Here is a 19,693-nt window from a genome sequence, read left to right on the forward strand (position 1 = left end):
CATCATCCAACAATCAAAAGGGAAAACAGTGATAAAAAGAAGTATGGAAAGAGTAACAAGGAAACTTACATTACCATATGTAAAATAGATAGCCAAGGGGAGTTTGCTGTATGGCTCAGGAAACTCAACCAGGGGCTCTGTATCAACCTAGAGGGGTGGGATGGGGAGGGAGACGGGAGGGAAGTTCAAAAGGGAGGGGATATATGTATACCAATGGCTGATTCATGTTAAGGTTTGATAGAAAAGAACAAAATTCTGCAAAGCAATTATACTTCAATTAAAATTTTTTTAAGAAAGGACTTCTCAATCTTGGGAAAGAAGTAGATTCAGTAGTTTCATTATAAACTTCCTGAGCTCAAGTATTTTATCAACAAACAGGATAGAAATACTTCACGGGACTTTTCTGAGGAACACATGAGACAATGCACATAAAGTCCTACATGCTCTTTGGTATACAATATATGTTCAGTAAATGTTTATTTTTTTCCCTATAGTCTTTCTCCAGCTAAACAGTACTGATATGAGAGCATAACTGAATAATTCCTCGTTAAAATGTAGTTAATTTTGTTTACTTGGATTTTAATTTTTGTGATGTAACAGATATATTGAAAAGGCTTCAACAAATGAAAGAATTAAGTGCAAATTAGAAGATAACTATGATTCAATATCTTATAGTAACTCTGCAGATGCTATACAAGCTAAAAACTTCAAAAGTGTTTGAAAAACAGAAGGTAGGAGAAGGAAAACAAACATGTGAGATTGTAGAGGAAGACCCATATGCCATTCAGATGATCTACTGGTGTCCAGAGAGCAGAATATTCTGTGTATCAGGAGTCTCTGCATATGTCATAATTTATAAATTCAGCAGACATGAAATTACAACAGAAATAGTGGTAAGTCATTTAAAAATTAACTTTTACACTTGAAGTTATTAAAAGAAAACAATTATCATAGATTCTGACTAGTGCTTGGTATGGTTTTAAGCCATCAAGAGTACAGTATTTGGTCAGTTATCCAATTCATAGAATTTGTAATTGTTTTTGTTACTTACTATGTTAAAAAATAATTTGGTTTAAAATGACAAAATTGGCTATCAAAATTTAGTATTATTAAATAGGATAGACTATGCCTATAGGTTTTATATAGACAGTCATTGATTTATTTTATGTATAAATGTCAAATTAATGCAAGTTTTATTCTATATATTTGTTAAATTTTTTAGGTTGTCCTTTTTGTCAATTAACTGCCATAAATGACTATCAACAGCAGTAAGATTACTTTGATCTTTTAAATAGCAACATTTTTTATAGGGTGGAAATAATTATGGGGCTGCCTTACCTCATATTAATTTTTAAACATAATGAAATAGTTTAATTATTCAAAATAATGATGCTCTTAAGGGATAGGTTAAATCTAAATAAAGGCACCTGTGTATAATGGGTCTTTTCTACCCACTCCATTTTATCAGAAAATAAAGATTTTCTATTAAAGGCCTAAATATAACTGCTTTTACCTTAGGGAATAAAATTAAACATGGCTCTTAGAGTATAGTAGTTAAATCCCAGACATTGGAGTCAGATAAGCCTAGCTTTTAATTCTGGCTTTACCAGTGAATACCTGTGTGACTAAACAGTCACAAGACCCCATTAGTCAGTAGTATAGTCTGGGTAAAGACTCAGCTTCATCACTCATATAATTTCCTATATAAATAAAATAGAAAAATAGAAAGTAGTGATAAACTAGAAATTGTAATGCCATTTTCATAGGGTTTTGTGATATTATGTAGTCATTAACAGAGTATCTAAGTGTAGTATGCACTTGATAATTGTTATTGCCACCAGAGGACTTAAGTGTTAAGATAATTATGAAAATAATTTGGATAATATTGCTGTATTCAGTACTCCATAATTTTATTTTTTGTAAGCAATTGTTTTCAATGTCCAAAATGCTTATTTTTACAATGAAAGACAATGTTTGTGTTATAAAATTGATTTTTTTGAAGCATTGAATGTAGTCAAAATTTTTAAACATTCTTAGCTTTAAAGAAAGGGTTTTGGATTACCTTTTTATTCCAATTTAAATTATATTTTTCTCATTAAGCAATTCTGACCAAGCTAATGAAATTATATAAGAACTAAACTAATAAAATATGCAGTTTATTTTGGAAAATTATACTGAATTCATTCAAAGTCAAGATTGAATGAATTTTTTAAAGCTAAAAAATTTTGTACAAATAACAATTTTTAAGGGTGTTGTGTGTATGTAAATACACATTCACATCCAATTTAGTTTCTTTCATTGGACTAACCAGACCAATTTCTCCTTTTATTTTATCATATGTGGAATTGTAATTTATACTTTAAGGAATATTTATTATATAGAAAATTTATCTCCACCGGTATTTTTCTTATAATTCTAAAGAATTAAACACATTTTACATTTTTTGTGAATGCCATTGAATATTTTATGTAATTTACTATTTAATTCAGTTTAGGGTATCTCTACTATTGAAATTGAACTAGTTAATCTGAACAAATAATAATTACCAAAAAATGCCAGATATTTTAATATGATCATCATTATTATTATTATGACAACCTAGACTAAATCAAAACTTGATTTTTCTTTTTTTAAGTCATTAGAGGTACGACTGCAGTATGATATTGAAGATATTATTACCCCAGAACCAGAAACAAGTCCTCCATTTCCAGATCTTTCATCCCAGCTTCCTTCAAGGAGTCTTTCTGGGAGCACTAACACTGTGGCTAGTGAAGGAGTAACAAAGGACAGTATCCCATGCCTCAAGTAAGAGTTGCTGCCAAATTTTAAACTAACTTTACATGTTAATTGTGTAATTCTTTGAAACTTGCCAAATGAAATATCCTCTTTTATTAAGTGGTTGTCAAGTGGTCTACAGTCCACCAAGAGGTACCTTGGTCTTTTTAAGGACTATCTATGAAAAGAGCCCAGTATTTTTATTCTTCATTAATAATTAATACATTTCCTTCCCTGAAGGACCCTAAAGAAAACACAGCTTTGATAGAGAAGGCTACAGGTGGAGCAAATTTAGAGAGCAAGAACAGGAATTCAGGTTTTGAATATGTTCAACTCAAGTTGGGTTGTAGATTAATGGTCATAGTTCTTATTGTCATGCATTATAACTTACCCATATGTAACAAATATTGTGTAAGAAAAATAATTAAATAATAAAAATAATTTAAAATACTACTATCAAAAGAGAAAAGGAACTCATGAAGTCCAGTGAAGTTCTAGATCTGACTGACTGAAAAGCTACTTCAAGGAAAGGTTAAGAAATCACAAGTGGCTTGGCGTATTTTGAGAAAGCTAGAAGATATTGTTTACCTGCATAATGTCCTCAGTGCCTGGTATGGTATATTTCTGTAGGAAGATTATTGTTATGAATTCTGAAAATAAGCATGAGCATATGTATTTGAACTATATATGATGCAATTATTTTTTCTGTTTTTCTAGTGTTAAGACACGACCGGTGCGGATGCCTCCAGGATATCAAGCAGAACTTGTTATTCAGTTGGTGTGGGTGGATGGTGAACCTCCACAGCAGATTACTAGCCTTGCTGTGAGCTCGGCATATGGAATGTAAGTAGTTAAACATTCTAATTTATATAATTTATCTAATATGTTTGATACATTAAATGTTTCTTTTAAAATACTTAAGTCCTAAAAGTGGAAAGAAACCTTTGCTTGGATTTTTATTAGGTTGAAAATTGTATAAGAAAATAGTAATTTAAACATAAATTGTGGTTAAATGTTCTTTCTTGATGTCAAACTTGCACTAGTATCTCTCTCCACTTTTAGTGTTGGGAGGCTGTTAAGATATTATCACATTCATACATTTTTATTTGTTTTGTGTTTTCTATCCTTTCACTCTTTGTGTTTCATTTTGGATACTTTCTTCTGACTTCTCTTTAAAAGTTCACCAGTTCTTCAGTGGTATCTAATCTAATGGTAGATTCACCCATGGAGTTGAATTTCAGTTCTTTTTTAGCTCTAGATCTTCCACTTGGTTCTTTTTAAAGTTTTCTGTTATCTTCTTAACTTATCACTCTTCTATTTCCTTGAACATGTTGAATATAGTTACTTTAAATATGTGTGACAGCGGGTGCTCTGTAATAATGTAGAGGGGTGGGATGGGGTTAGAGAGTGGGAGGAGGTTCAAGGGGGAGGAGACATATGTATACTTATGGCTGATTCAAGTTGTTGTATGGCAGAAGCCAATACAACATGGTGAAGCAATTATCCTCCAATTTAAAAAAAATGTGCTTGATAACTAGCTTATCATTTGTCTTGGGTTTGGGTCACATTATACTGTCATCATATAACTTAGGTTTGCCTTTTGGTTTTGTTTTATTGAACATTCTATACCACTATATATGTGTGTGTTTGTGTGTGTAACATACACAACTATTATAGAGATAATTTGAGGTTCTAAATGATGTTTTCATCCTCCAGAAAGTATTATTTATTTCTCTGACTGACTAAGCTAATAGACAGTATAGAAAGCTCAGACAGGATAATCCAATCAGACATCCTACCTTTGACAGTTGGATTGCATTCCATTTAAGCACTAATTTAGTTCTAATTAATTCTTATTCCTAGTTTGTACCCTGCATAAACATTGTACCAAATTCTGCTCCCATCAGCAGAGTTTGAGAATACCTGATTCCCTACAACCTTTCTAACAGCAGTGTATAACCAAATGTCATTTTGTTAAGTAAAAGGAAGTTTATTATTATAATATAAGCACTTTCCTTATGTCTTAAATGAAACCAAACATCTTTTTTTCTCTAGTGACATTTCTGTGTATATTCTTTGTCCTTTTTTTTTGCAGATTTATCATTTTTTTGTAGATTTGTGAAAAATGTTTACGTAGTAAGGAAGTTAGCTTTCTCTGTGATGAAACCTACAGATATTTTCCTTGGTTTTGTTTATGATTTTGATTAGGATTTTTATTTCAAGGAAAAATTTTAAAAATATTTAAGTAATTCTGTGGTTTTTTTTTTTTTTTCTTTTCTGGCTCTGGGTTTTGTATCATACTTAAAAAAGCCTTTCTCACTTCAAGATCATGAAGTATACTGTCTTATGTATTTATTGCTTTAATATATTTAAGTCTTTATCCAGAGTTTATTTTGGTATGAGACATAAAATAGGAATTACACTTTATTTCTTACCTGATGACTAGGAGTTTGCCAATACCACTTACTGAATATTTCATCTTTCCCTTCTAATTTGGAATCATCTTTTTTAAAATTAATACATTTATATACCTATATACACACACATGCATTGGGATTCCCAAGTGGTGCTAGTGGTAAAGAACCCTCCTGACAATGAAGAAGACAAAAGATAAAGGTTCAATTTCTGGGTTGGGAAGATCCCCTGGAGAAGGGCATGGCAACCCACTCCAGTATTCTTGCCTGAAGAATCCCATGGACAGAGGAGCCTGACAGGCTACAGTCCATAGGGTTGCAAAGAGTCAGACACAATTGAAATGACTTAGCACACATGCATATATATAGCGCTGTTTCTATATACCCGGTCTGCCCCTAAATTAAGTCTCATGAGCTCCAAGAGAACTTGAAGCCGGCTGAAAGGGCAATGACCTGAAAACAATCTTGTGTTCTTAGAGGTTTAGGGGTGTGTGTAAAAGATGTATGTGAATATAGATATTGGGAGTTTGCTCTTGACTGAAAAATCCTTTGATAGGAAAGCTGGCAGGAACAGCCCAGGGATGAGGGGAGGAAAGGAAGGTAGTGTGGGACAGCTATAATGCTAATTGTTTGATATGGCCAGAATATATGCTCATCCTCTAACCCACATGGTTACTATGGAAGATGGCTGAGCTCAAACCATTTTCAGGGTTCCCTATTTGAGAGATTGACCTGCAAAGCAAGGGGATGCCAAAATTAAGGTATATTGCTAGGTTCAGGCAAATTGCTGAAAGCTGTTAGAATAAATAAATCAGAGAGCATGTTTCCCTTGTTCAGTAACTGGGGGTGGAGGTGACAGTCACTCCAAAGCCTCTAAAGAGCCTATACTTGTAGGCTTTGAGAAAGCTTGGACACCTGCCTCATGAACACACTCAACTGCCAAAACACTTCAGGCATCCATGTAAATTCCACCAAAGTTTTAAGAAATAAGTAACAACAGTATTTATTTTCTTTCTGAGAACTTGTGAAAGAAAAAGTGACATGCATCTCATCTTATGCGGCCAACATAATGACGTCAAAACTTGAAAAGGGACTGGATCAAGATGGCAGAGTAGAAGGGTTAGAGCTCACCTCACCCCCGCAAACAACTCAAAAATTTACCTATGTGTGGAACAAGTCTCATGGAACTGGAGACTGACCAAAGTAGTCCTATACAACAAAGGTGCAAGAAAGATTTCCATATAACTATGTAGGGTGGAAAAAAGTCAAAGGGTTGGGACCTCCACCTTGGGATCTGAAAGGATGAAAAGGTCTGCATGCATAGACACATCCCTTGGGGAGTTAGCAGGTCAAGCCACAGACTGGAAATCCCAGCCCTACATAAAGGAAACAAGCCCTCTTGGCTGCAAGGAGACTGGCTGCCAAAACTAAATCAAGAAGATACATAATTTGAACAGACTGATCACCAGAAGTGAAGTAGAATCTGTAGTAATAATAATAAAAACAACTCCCTGCAGAAGAAGTTCAGGACAGGATGGCTTTAATAGGGAATTCTAGCAAAATTACAAAGAAGAACTTGTTTCTGTCCTTCTCAAACTGTTCTAAAAAAACTGAAGAGGAAGGAATGCTCCCAAATTCATTCTATGAAGCCACCATCACCCCAATACCAAAACCAGCCAAAAACACTATGAAACCAGAAAGTCATAGGCCAATCTTTTTGATGACTATAGGTGCAAAAATCCTCGACAAACTGTCAGCATACCAAATCCAGCAATACATAAAAAGGATCAAGCACCATGATCAAGTTGAATTCATTCCAGAGTCATAGGATGGTTCAATATACACAACTCAATCTGTACCATATACCACATTAACAAAAGGAAAGACAAAACCCACATGATCATCTCTATACAGAAAAAGCATTTGACAAAATTCAATATTCATCTATGATAAAAACTCTCAAAGTGGTATAGAGGGAATATATGTCAACGACATAAAGCCCATTTATGACAAACCCATAGCCAGCATAATACTTAATGGTGAAAAGCTAAAAGCCTTCCCATTAAATTCAGGGAGAAGACAAGGCTACCCACTCTCACCACTTCTATTCAACATAGGATTGGAAGTCCTAGCCACGGCAATCAGATGAGAAAGAAAAGGTATCCAGGTTGAAAGGGAGAGTTAAAACTGCCACTATCTGCACTGATATGATACTCTAAGTATACAGCCCCAAACTATTAGAACAAATGTATTCAGCAGGGTCATAGGATACAAGATTAATATACAGAAATTTGTTGCATTTGTATACACTAATAATGAAATATCAGAGAAAGTAAAAGAAAAAATCCCCATTTAAAATTGCATTAAAAAATGAAATACCTAAGGACTAAACATAACCAAAGAGGTGAAATACCTAAATGCTGAAAGTATAAAACATTGAGAGAGAAAACTGAAGATGATTCAGAAAAACAGAAAGATACTCTATATTCTTGGATTGGAAGAATTATTTTTAAAATGGTCATACTGCCCAGAACAGTCTACAGATTTAATGCAATCCCTACTAAAATATCTATGATATTCTTCAAAGAACTAAGATAAATAATCCTAAGATTTATATGGAACCAGAAGAGACCCATAATTGCCGAAGCACTCCTGAGGGGGGAAAAAATCAAAGCATAATGCTTCTGGTTTCTATACTATACTATAAAGCTACTGTGATCAACACAGTGTATTAACTCAAAAACAGACATATAGAACAATGGAACACAATAGAGAGCTCAGAAATAAACCTTAGCATTTGTGGTCAATTAATCTATGACAGGGCTTCCATGGTGGCTCAGATGGTATAGCATCTGCCTACAATGCGGGAGACCCACGTTCAATCCCTGGGTCGGGAAGATCCCCTGGAGAAGGAAATGGCAACCCACTCCAGTACTCTTGCCTAAAAAATTCCATGGACAGAAGAGCCCGGTGGGCTAAGTCCATGGGGTCACAAAGAGTCGGACACGACTGAGTGACTTCACACTCAGTCTATGACAAAGGAGGCAAGAATATATAAGAGAAAAGACAGTTTCTTCAGCAAGTGGTGTTGGGAAAGCTGAACAGCTACATGTAAAACAATGAAATAGAACATTCCTTCACACCACATACAAAAATAAACTTAACAAGTTTAAAATACCTAAATGTTAGTTTATGACACCATTAAATTCCTAGAAGTGAACACAGGCAAAACTTTCTTTGACATAAATTGTAGCAATGTTTTCTTTGTTTAGTTTCCCAGGGCAAAAGCAATCAAAGCAAATGTAAAAGCTTTTGCATAGGAAAGAGAACCATCAAAATAATGAAAGACACCCTATATAATGGGAGAAAATATTTGCATACTATGCCTCTGACAAAGGGTTAATATCCAAAATGTACAAACAACTCATAAACTAAAAAACAAACAAACAAACAAAGAATCCAATTTATAAAGATGGGAAGATCTAAAAAGATATTTTTCCAAAGAAGACATACAGATAGCTAACAGGCATATGAAAAGATGCTCAACACTGTTGATCTTTGCTGCTGCTGCTGCTAAGTCACTTCAGTCGTGTCTGACTCTGTGCGACCCCATAGACGGCAGCCCAACAGGCTCCCCCGTCCCTGGGATTCTCCAGGCAAGAACACTGGAGTGGGTTGCCATTTCCTTCTCCAATGCGTGAAAGTGAAGTCGCTTAGTCGTGTCTGATTCTTAGCGACCCCATGGACTGCAGCCTACCTACCAGGCTCCTCCATCCATGGGATTTTCCAGGCAAGAGTACTGGAGTGGGGTGCCGTTGATCTTTAGAGAAATGCAAATCAAAACCACAATGAGGTAGCACCTCATCCTAGTCAGAATGCCTTTCATAAAAAAAAAAAATCCACACTGATGTTGGAGGAGATGTGGAGAAAAGAGAATCCTTTTACACTATTGGTGAGAATGTAAATTGGTGCTGTTGCTATTGAGTGTTGTATGGAGGTTTCTTAGAAAACTAAAAGTAGAACTACCACATGACCCAGTAACTCCACTCCTGAGGATGTATGCAGAAACAGTGAAAACTCTACTTTGTAAAGATACTTGCACACCAGTGTTGATAGCAGCACTGTTTACAATAGCCAACACATGGAAGCCACTCAAATGCCTGTCAGTAGAGGACTGACTTGAGAAGATGTGGTACAGATATACCATGGGATATTACTCAGCCATAAAAAAGAATGAAATATTGCCATTTGCAGCAGTATGGATGAGCCTAGAGAATATTATGCTTAGTGAAATAAGTTAGAGAAAGACAAATATATATGATACCCTTAATGTTCTGGAATCTAAAAAAAAAATACAAATGAATCTATATACAAAAAAGACTCATAACAATAGAAAGCAAGTGTATGGTTGCCAAAGGGTACCAGGAAGAGGGAGGATCAAATTAGGAGAATGGGATTAACAAACCCAACTACTATACATAAAATAGATAAGCATCAAGGTTCTTGCTGTATACCACTTGGAATTATATACAGTATCTTATAATAACCTATGATGGAATATAATCTACAAAAACCCAAATCACCATGCTGAAACTAATACAATATTGTAAAGTGACTATACTTGAACTTAAAAATGTTAAAACTTACAAAATAAAAACTTGAAAAGTGCATTAAGTAAAAATTATAAGTCCATATCATGCATGATATGGCATGGCATGCAGTCTCATCAGTTCAGTTCAGTCGCTCAATCGTGTCTGACTCTTTGCGACGGCATGAACCGCAGTATGCCAGACATCCCTGTCCATCACCAACTCCCGGAGTCCACCTAAACCCATGTCCATTGTGTCGGTGATGCCGTCCAACCATCTCATCCTCTGTCGTTCCCTTTCTCCTCCTGCCCTCAATCTTTCCCAGCATCAGGGTCTTTTCAAATGAGTCAGCTCTCCGCATCAGGTGGCCAAAGTATTGGAGTTTCAGCTTCAAGATTAGTCCCTCCAATGAACTCAGGACTGATCTCCTTTAGGATTGATTGGTTGGATCTCCTTGCAGTCCAAGGGACTCTCAAGAGTCTTCTCCAACACCACAGTTCAAAAGCATCAATTCTTCAGCACTCAGCTTCCTTTGTAGTCCAACTCTCACATCCATACATGACCACTGGAAAAACCATAGCCTTGATGAGACAGACCTTTGTGGGCAAAGTAATGTCTCTGCTTTTTAATATGCTGTCTAGGTTGGTCATAACTTTCCTTCCAAGGAGCAAGTGTCTTTTAATTTCATGGCTGCAATCACCATCTGCAGTGATTTTGGAGCCCAAAACAATAAAGTCTGACACTGTTTCCCCATCTATTTACCATGAAGTGATGGGACCAGATGCCATGATCTTAGTTTTCTGAATGCTGAGCTTTAAGCCAACTTTTTCACTCTCCTCTTTTACTTTCATCAAGAGGCTCTTTAGTTCTTCCTCACTTTCTGCCATAAGGGTGGTGTCATCTGCATATCTGAAGTTATTGATGTTTCTCCCGGCAATCTTGATTCCAGCTTGTGCTTCCTTCAGCACAGCGTTTCTCATGATGTACTCTGCGTATAAGTTAAATAAGCAGGGTGACAATATACAGCCTTGATATACTCCTTTTCCTATTTGGAACCAGTCTGTTGTTCCATGTCCAATTCTAACTGTTGCTTCCTGCCCTGCATATAGGTTTCTCAAGAGGCAGGTCAGGTGGTCTGGTATTCCCATCACTTTCAGAATTTTCCACAGTTTATTGTGATCCACACAGTCAAAGGCTTTGGCATAGTCAGCAAAGCAGAAACAGATGTTTTTCTAGAACTCTCTTGCTTTTTCAATGATCCAGTAGATGTTGGCAATTTGATCTCTGGTTCCTCTACCTTTTCTAAAACCAGCTTGAACATCTGGAAGTTCACAGTTCATATACTGTTGAAGCCTGGCTTGGAGAATTTTGAACATTACTTTGCTAGCGTGTGAGATGAGTGCAATTGTGTGGTAGTCTGAGCATTCTTTTGCATTTCCTTTTTTTGGGATTGGAATGAAAACTGACCTTTTCCAGTCCTGTGGCCACTGCTGAGTTTTCCAAATTTGCTGACATATTGAGTGCAGCAGTTTCACAGCATTATCTTTTAGAATTTGAAATAGCTCAACTGGAATTCCATCACCTCCACTAGCTTTTTTCGTAGTGATGCTTCCTAAGGCCCACCTTACTTCACATTCCAGGATGTCTGGCTCTAGGTGTGTGGGAATGATCACACATTCGTGATTATCTGGGTCGTGAAGATCTCTTTTATACAGTCTTCTTTGTATTCTTACCACCTCTTTTAATATCTTCTGCCTGTGTTAGGTCTATACCATTTCTGTCATATATTGTGCCCATCAAGAGATCTATAGTCTTTCCCATTCTATTCTTTTCCTCTATTTCTTTTCATTGATCACTGAGGAAGGCTTTCTTATCTCTCCTTGCTGTTCTTTGGAACTATGAATTCAAATGGGTATATCTTTCCTTTTGTCCTTTGCCTTTATCTTCTCTTCTTTTCTCAGCTATTTGTCAAGGCTCCTCAGACAACCATTTTGCCTTTTTGTATTTCTTTTTCTTGGGGATGGTCTTGATCACTGCCTTCTCTACAATGTCATGAACCTCTGTCCACAGTTCAGGGACTCTATCAGATCTAATCCCTTAAATTTATTTGTCACTTCCACTGAATAATTGTAAGGGATTTGATTAGGTCAAAATGGTCTAGTGGTTTTTCCTACTTTCTTCGGTTTAAGTCTGAATTTTGCAATAAGGAATTCATGATCTGAGCACAGTCAGCTCCTGATCTTGTTTTTGCTGACTATATAGAGCTTCTCCATATTTGGTTGCAAAGAATATAATCCATCTGATTTTGGTGTTGACCATCTGGTGATGTCCATGTGTAGAGTCTTCTTTTGTGTTGTTGGAAGAGGGTGTTTGCTGTGACCAGTGGATTCTCTTGACAAAACTCTGTTAGCCTTTGCCCTACTTCATTTTGGACTCCAGGGTCAAACTTGTGTGTTACTCCAGGTATTTCTTGACTTCCTACTTTTGCATTCCAGTCCCCTGTAATGAAAAGGACATCTTTTTGGGGTGTTAGATCCAGAAGGTCTAGAACTAGACCTAGAAAGGTTCATAGAACCACTCAATTTCAGCTTCTTCAGCATTACTGGTTGAGGCATAGACTTGGATTACTGTGTTAATGAATGATTTGGCTTGGAAAGGAACAGAGATCATTCTGGTGGAGAGGTCTGACAAAATGTGGTACCCTGGAGAAGGGAATGGCAAACAACTTCAGTATTCCTGCCTTAAAAACCCCATAAACAGTATGAAAAGGCAAAAAGATAAGACACTGAAAGATGAACTCCCCAGGTTGGTAGGTGTCCCATATGCTGCTGGAGATGAGTGGAGAAGTAACTCCAGAAAGAATGAAGAGATAGAGCCAAAGGAAAAACAGTGCCCAGTTGTTGATGTGACTGGTGATGGAAATAAAGTCCAATGCTGTAAAGAATAATATTGCATAGGAACCGGGGAAGTGGTAAAATAGGAGATGCAAGAGTGAACATCAACATTTTAGGAATCAGTGATTTAAAATGGACTGGAATGGGCAAATTTAACTCAGATGACCATTATATCTACTACTGTGGGCAAGAATCCCTTAGAAGAAATGGAGTAGCCCTCATAGTCAACAAAAGTATCGAAATTCAGTTCTTGGGTAAAGTCTCAAAAATGACAAAATGATCTCTATTCAGTTCCAAGGCAATGGAATATTACTCAGCCATAAAAAGGAACACATTTGGGTCAGTCCTAGTGAGGTGGGTGAACCTAGAGCCTATTATACAGAGTGAAGAAAGTCAGAAAGAGAAAAACAATTGTATACTAAAACATATATATGGATCTAGGAAGATGGTACTGATGAACCTATTTGCAGGGCAGCAGTGGAGACAGACTGAGAACAGACGTATGGTCACAGCTGGTGGTGGGAAGGAGAGGTATAGAGAGAGCAACATGGAAACATACATTACTGTAAATAAAATAGATAGCCGGTGGAAATTTGCTGTATGACTCAGGGAACTCAAACTGGGGCTCAATAACAACCTAGAGGGGTGAGATGGGGAGAGGGGTGAGAGGGATGTTCAAGTGTGAGGGGACATGGGTGAACCTATGGCTGATTCATGTTGACTTTTGGTAGAAACAAATGCAATACTGTAAAGCAATTTTCTTTCAATTAAAAATAAATAAATCAAAACAGTAGCATTATATGTGATGGCAGTATTATAATATCCCCAAACTACAAATGACTGGAGTAGACTGAATAAATTGTATTATATTAATTTCTCTAGCAATGAAAATGAACTTCATTTACATGTAACTATAATATTAGAAAAAAGTGAAACACTTATCAACAAGTAAAACTGACTTTTGGTATAAGAAGTCAGATTTGGGGAGACAGAAGTAATAATCAGGAGAAGCACAAGTCAACTGCTGGTAATATTCTATTTCTTGATGTAGTGATAATTACATGAGGTTCACTTTGTGATAATTAAGTGTTCAATTTATGTGTGTTATGCTTGAATTAAAGAGTAAAATATACAGTGTTTTTCACATAAGTGAGTAATTTTATTTCTAGAAATTTATCGCCTAAATATACTCTATTTGAGTGAAACTAAATCATAAAGGATAGTCATTGTTGCATCGTTCATAGCAATGGCCTATGGCTTCCTCGAGTTCAGGCTGGTGAGTTAAGAGTTCTCACTCTGGTTTGGCTGCATTTTCTGGCCTCACCAGTTCAGGGCTAGGACTGTGACACTAGGTTGGAGATGATGCCCTCGAAATGTGGATTGACTGGCCGCTGGGTCAGGAAGCACACAGGTCTATTTTGGTAGTAATTTAATTAAATATTTATTAATATTAAAAACTGTATGGAGGTATTAACATTTATGAAAAAAAATTTTACCAAGTATGCAATATGAGTTTTGACAAATATACATGACAGTGTAAGTAATGTAAACACCAACAGACTAATTTTATAAACACTATTCATCACCTCAAAAGTTCCCTTGTGCCCTTTTATTACCTGTCACTACTTGGCCCTGTAAAACCACTGATTTGCTTTCTGTCACCATATTTTTAAATATATTATAATTTTATATAAATAGAAGCATAAATTATTTTGTTTTCTTCCACTTAGCATAATGTTTTTGTGATTTATCTGTGTTATTAATAATATTTGTGACTTGTTCATTTTCATTTCTGCATAATATTCCATTATGTGGATATAAAAAAATGTGTTGTATCTATTAACCATTGATGGAAATGTGAGTTTTTTCCAGTTTTGGACTATAAAGAATAAATCTACTATTAGCATTCAAGTAAAAGTCCTTATGTAACATTTATTTGTATTTTCATGGGTAAATAAGAGCAGAATTTCTCAGTCATGTGATAAGTATATATTTATGAGACAGAATAAACTGTTTTATAAAGAGGTTATATCATTTTGCATTTCTCTGAGAATGTATGAGGGTTTTGGTTTTACCGCCTACCTGTCAACAGTGCATAGTGTTGATCTTTTCAGTTTTATCTACTCTGATGGGTTCGTTGGTATCTAATTGTGGTTTTAATTTACGTATTCCTGGTATCTAATTATGGTTGGCATCTTTCAAGTGCTATTTTCACATTTGTGCATGTTGTTTAACATGTGAAACATCTGTTTATATCTTTTGCCTACTTTTTAAATCAAATTATCTTATTATTACTGGGAGTTCTGTGAATATTCTGAATAAGAAATGTATTTTCCACAATCATGTTTTCCTCAACCTTCTTGAGTATCTGGAATATTTTCCAAAGCACTTTTAACATCCTTTTCTGCCAATTTTACCATCTATTTTACTTCTAGATATGTTTCTGTTGATTTATTTTTCCCCCTGGTTATCAGTCTTTTTCTTAATTCTTTATATGCCTACTATTAATACTTTTCATGTAGTTAACATTGTGAATTTTATATTTATGATGATATTTTATTGGATTCTTTTCAGTAGTTTTCTGGAAGAAAGTTACGTTACTTAGAATAATTGTTTTTGAGCTTGTTTAGGATGGATCCAGAAAAGTCTCTAGTTTATGGCTAATTTGTTCCCACTACTGAAGTGACACCCCTGTATCTGTTTTCCCATGTATTTGGACATCTCAGCCTTGGATGAGCTTTGCAAATTACTCGTTTTACCTTTTTTGGTAGTTTGCTCCCAAGCCTGGGGTAGTTTTATTTACATGGGTGCACAGATCAGTACCCAGACAAAATCTGAAGAGAGCCATTCTATAAACCTCTGGTGTATTCTATCTGTGCTGCTCTCTTCTCTCTGGTATTTTGCCTTATAAATGCTCACTGCTTTTGCTGCATCAGACTCTGATTTCTGTCGCCTCAGTTCAACAAGACTTCTGATCTGTCCTTTGAGCTTTGGTTTCCTGTGCTCTAGCCTGGGAAATTTCTCCATCTGCTAAGCTAGAACACTTAAACTAGAATGCCTAAAGTTTATTTTGTTATCCTTCTTTCATCTTACTCTATGTTTCCTGTTGACCAGTATGTGAAAACTGTTGTTCAATATATTTTGTCCAGTTTTCTAGTTAAGGTATAAGATTAAATTCAACATCCTTTCAAATAACCATTGCCTCACCTCCCCAAACCTAAGGTATAACTTTCTAGTATTGTTATTTTTAAATTAATTTATTTATTTAAAAATCAATTGGAGGTAGTATTCTTATTTTTAACTCAAAATAAAAATAATTATTTTTGTTGGTGTCATACATTCTAGTTGCTTTTTTTCTCAAAATTGCATTTGGGAATTCTTTTATACCTGTAGGCAGAGGAACTACATTTTAACATTAAAAATTTAAGAGATATTAATTCACTACAATATGTAATACTGTACATAAAGAAATATTAAGATCAACTCTACTTTGTGTGGAAAATTTCAAAGTACTTTAATAACATTTCTGATTTGATGCTCATAAAAGCTCTGAACTAGATAAATCTAACATTGTAATTCTCATTACAAAGTAAAGAAACTAAGGCCTGGCAATATTTATTAATTTTTCTCAGTCACATAATCTATAAATGATGAGATGGGATCTTCTGACTCTTATAATGCTTTTTCCAGTTTCCAGAGTCAGTCTTCCTGGAAGATGTAGAACTTTATATAAAACAGCAAAACATCTAGTACGATAGAATTTTTCTTTTCACTTATTGTGAGAAAGGCAGTGAGGAGCAGTAGAAATAACTAGATTTACAGTAGCTGGTGACTCGTCCACAAGATTCAATCTAAGAAAATAACATGGAATTATTTAAAGTGAGGAAACAACATGCATAGAACTATTTTATATTTAATTTAGGAAGCAAAAAGCACAGATTTACAATTTTTCAGCTAGAAGTCGTGTTGTGAATGGAGAAAAAAAGAGTTTAGTATATGCCAACAGAGGAGCCTGGCAGGCTACAGTCCATGGGGTGGCAAAGAGTCAGACACGACTCAGCACAGCACAGTGGTTAAGGTGATCAAAATATCTGCTTAGGAGATCTGTTTTAATTTTAAGGGAGATTTAGTTAAGAAATTAATTCAAATAGTCTCTGTAGTTTAATAAATGGGACAAAATAAAGAACAAAAGATTGAGGATATTATTTAATTTTTATGAATGAAAATTCTCTCTTCATATCTACCATAGTATCAAAACCTTTGATATATGAAGTTAATCTTTATATAAAATTTTATGTTAAATATATACTCTATTTAATAAGAGAACTAATTTGGAACCCCAAAATTATGATTTTATTTGAAAAAGGCATCTAATTGCATACTTAAGTATCTGTAGCTATTAAAGTCTGACATTTCTTGACCGAGTTTCCCCTTCATAGCAGAAAGATTTTCTGCTTTTACAGAAGAATCACATAAAATCAAGTTATTAAAGAACAGGCTGAGTAATCACTACTTACATGAGAAAATATCTGAGAAAACATTATTGCAGGTCATTCCTGTTTTTTTGCAGTGGTCCTGGCTATTATACAAGGTTAACCTATCCTATCGGAGAAGGCAATGGTACCCCACTCCAGTACTCTTGCCTGGAAAATCCCATGGATGGAGGAGCCTAGTAGGCTGCAGTCCATGGGGTCGCAAAGAGTCGGACACGACTGAGCGACTTCACTTTCACTTTTCACTTTCCTGCATTGGAGAAGGAAATGGCAACCCACTCCAGTGTTCTTGCCTGGAGAATCCCAGGGATGGGGGAGCCTGGTGGCTGCCGTCTATGGGGTCACACAGAGTCGGACACGACTGAAGTGACTTAGCAGCAGCAGCAACCTATCCTATATAAAAGGCACCATTTCCTTCATGACTACCAATCACTGCCTGACTTACCCAATCCTAAAGCATTACTTTCCAATAATCATATTTACTTTTTTAATTCAGAGACAAAATAATAATGGTTGGTGTGATACATTGTAGTTGTATTTTTTTTTTCTCTCAGAGTTGCATTTGGGAACTGCAATGGGTTGGCTGTGGTGGATTTTATACAGAAGACTGTACTGTTAAGCATGGGGACCATTGACCTGTATAGATCAAGTGACATATACCAACGACAACCACGGTCTCCTCGAAAAAACAAGCAGTTCATTGCAGGTAGGAGATAAAACAAGATGATTATGAACTTATTTAGTTCACCTGTTTTTTTTCCTTTAGATTTCTTGTCTTCTGTGATGCTATTCAAATGCACAGCAGTATAAAATCAGCATAATTTATAATGCCATGTAAGTAAAATTGGGCAGAAATATAGCAAGACTCTGAAAGGGTAAAGAAGTTGTTTAAACTTCAATTTGTTATTAATGTTAGGAAGCATCTCAATGTTCTTAAATTGAATTCCTAAGAAATAACAAAATAAGACACTATTGAATATAAAAATGCTAAGAAAACTAGTCTCTTTTGTTGAAAAAAACTACTTACAATGGTTGTGTGGGATAATTTTCTTCTAATATACTATAGCTTTAAAAATGTAACAGTTATTCACCCATTATAATTTTTTAAATTAGCTCCATTTTTTAGCTGTCATTTTTTCTTGTTGGATGGTGACTTTCTTGGAGGTATTTTCACAAATGCAGTAAATGCTAATTAACATTTTACAGTGCTATGAAAGATGATACTTTTCTTGACAGGACAATTATAAAGGAAAATATATAAAGTTATTAAACAAGCCAAAATACTTTCTACATGTAATATCAAACTTTGATATGCCAAGTTATGCAATGTTTTACTGAAATTTCAGTAAATATACAAATAGTTGGCTTTGTAAACATTGCCAATATTTTGTATATTTTCTGTCCACTGACATAGTTTAGTTGGTAAAAAAAACTGGTTGAGCTAAATGGTTTGCAGCTAGACATGCATCTACAGTATTACATATTATATTATACAGTTTCTAAAATTTTCTGTATTTTTAAAACAATCAGTTGAATATTGACACTTTTACTAAACATACCAAGCGAAGACTATTACAAAGTTAAAAAAAAAAAAAAGTACATGATTGTAGGTTTTATTTTTTAAATTGTAAGTGTGCCAAATTTAACATATGAAAGTGATAATAAGTGAAGTTTCCCTTGGGACTAATAAAAAATTACTTGATATACTGAAATTCTTTCTTTGTTAATCTTTCTTTTGTAAGCCTCAACCCTTTCCAAATTTATAGTCTAGACTCTTTTCAGGAGCACAAAAGTTCTCCTTCAGAATCTGGGTTTTGTTCTTAGGGATCATGCATGCACAATTTCTCTATTCTGCCTTTCTTTCAAAAGCCAGTAGTCGTAGGAGCAGAATCTGTCTAGTTTTATATTTCTAGCACTCCTTTCAGCAATATTTTGGAGTGCTAGAAATATAAAACTAGATAGGTTCTGCTCCTTTGACTACTGGCTTTTGAAAGAAAAGCAGAATAGAGAAATTGTGCATGCATGTACCATGAGATTCCCTCATGATTGAGAAAGAGAAGGTTGATTTTTGAAAGTTTGTGTACTCTCTATAGATATTAGGGGAAAGTAAGCACTGTTTGTCTGCTGAAACACTAATTCAATCAGAAAAGCTGTGGATCTTAAGACAGTTTCTAAGTTACTTGCTGGAAATACACTGTGGAATGACAAAGTGCGTATTTTGACAAGAGATAATTCAATTATCATTTAATTTAAACTTACTGAGCCTCAAAAATTATGATTGGAACTCAGAATTTTAATGATTCAAAAATTGGGAAAAACTGGGATGAAGTAAACTATGCTTGTATTTAGTTATATAATGAGTACTCACTTTGTTATTAAAAAAAAAAAATCTAAACTCCTTAGGCTTTCTTGTTAATACTGAAAATTAAAGACAACCATTTTTATATTTATGACATAACATATAAATTATTTATAAGCTAAATAAGTTTACTATGTAAAATGCATGTAAGAGAAATGCCATTTATTTT

General features: G+C 34.9%; 2 protein-coding genes across 10 annotated transcripts in view; one reads left to right on the top strand and one right to left on the bottom strand.

Annotated features, from left to right (window-relative positions):
• The window catches only part of STXBP5L (syntaxin binding protein 5L), a 327,745-nt gene that overhangs the window by 203,067 nt on the left and 104,985 nt on the right, over window positions 1–19,693 (top strand). For all 9 annotated transcript variants that reach the window (XM_059885478.1, XM_059885476.1, XM_059885483.1 and 6 more), the window contains 4 exons: window positions 676–893; window positions 2,636–2,805; window positions 3,493–3,618; window positions 17,720–17,871. In XM_059885478.1, coding sequence (XP_059741461.1) covers window positions 676–893; window positions 2,636–2,805; window positions 3,493–3,618; window positions 17,720–17,871 — 666 coding nt within the window. The remainder of the gene's footprint in view (window positions 1–675; window positions 894–2,635; window positions 2,806–3,492; window positions 3,619–17,719; window positions 17,872–19,693) is intronic.
• Window positions 1–19,693, bottom strand: part of POLQ (DNA polymerase theta) — a 250,619-nt gene that overhangs the window by 11,063 nt on the left and 219,863 nt on the right. The gene's annotated exons all lie outside the window — the stretch shown is intronic.

Source organism: Bos taurus, chromosome 1 (assembly GCF_002263795.3).
Source record: "Bos taurus isolate L1 Dominette 01449 registration number 42190680 breed Hereford chromosome 1, ARS-UCD2.0, whole genome shotgun sequence".
NCBI classification, from domain to species: Eukaryota; Metazoa; Chordata; class Mammalia; order Artiodactyla; family Bovidae; genus Bos; species Bos taurus.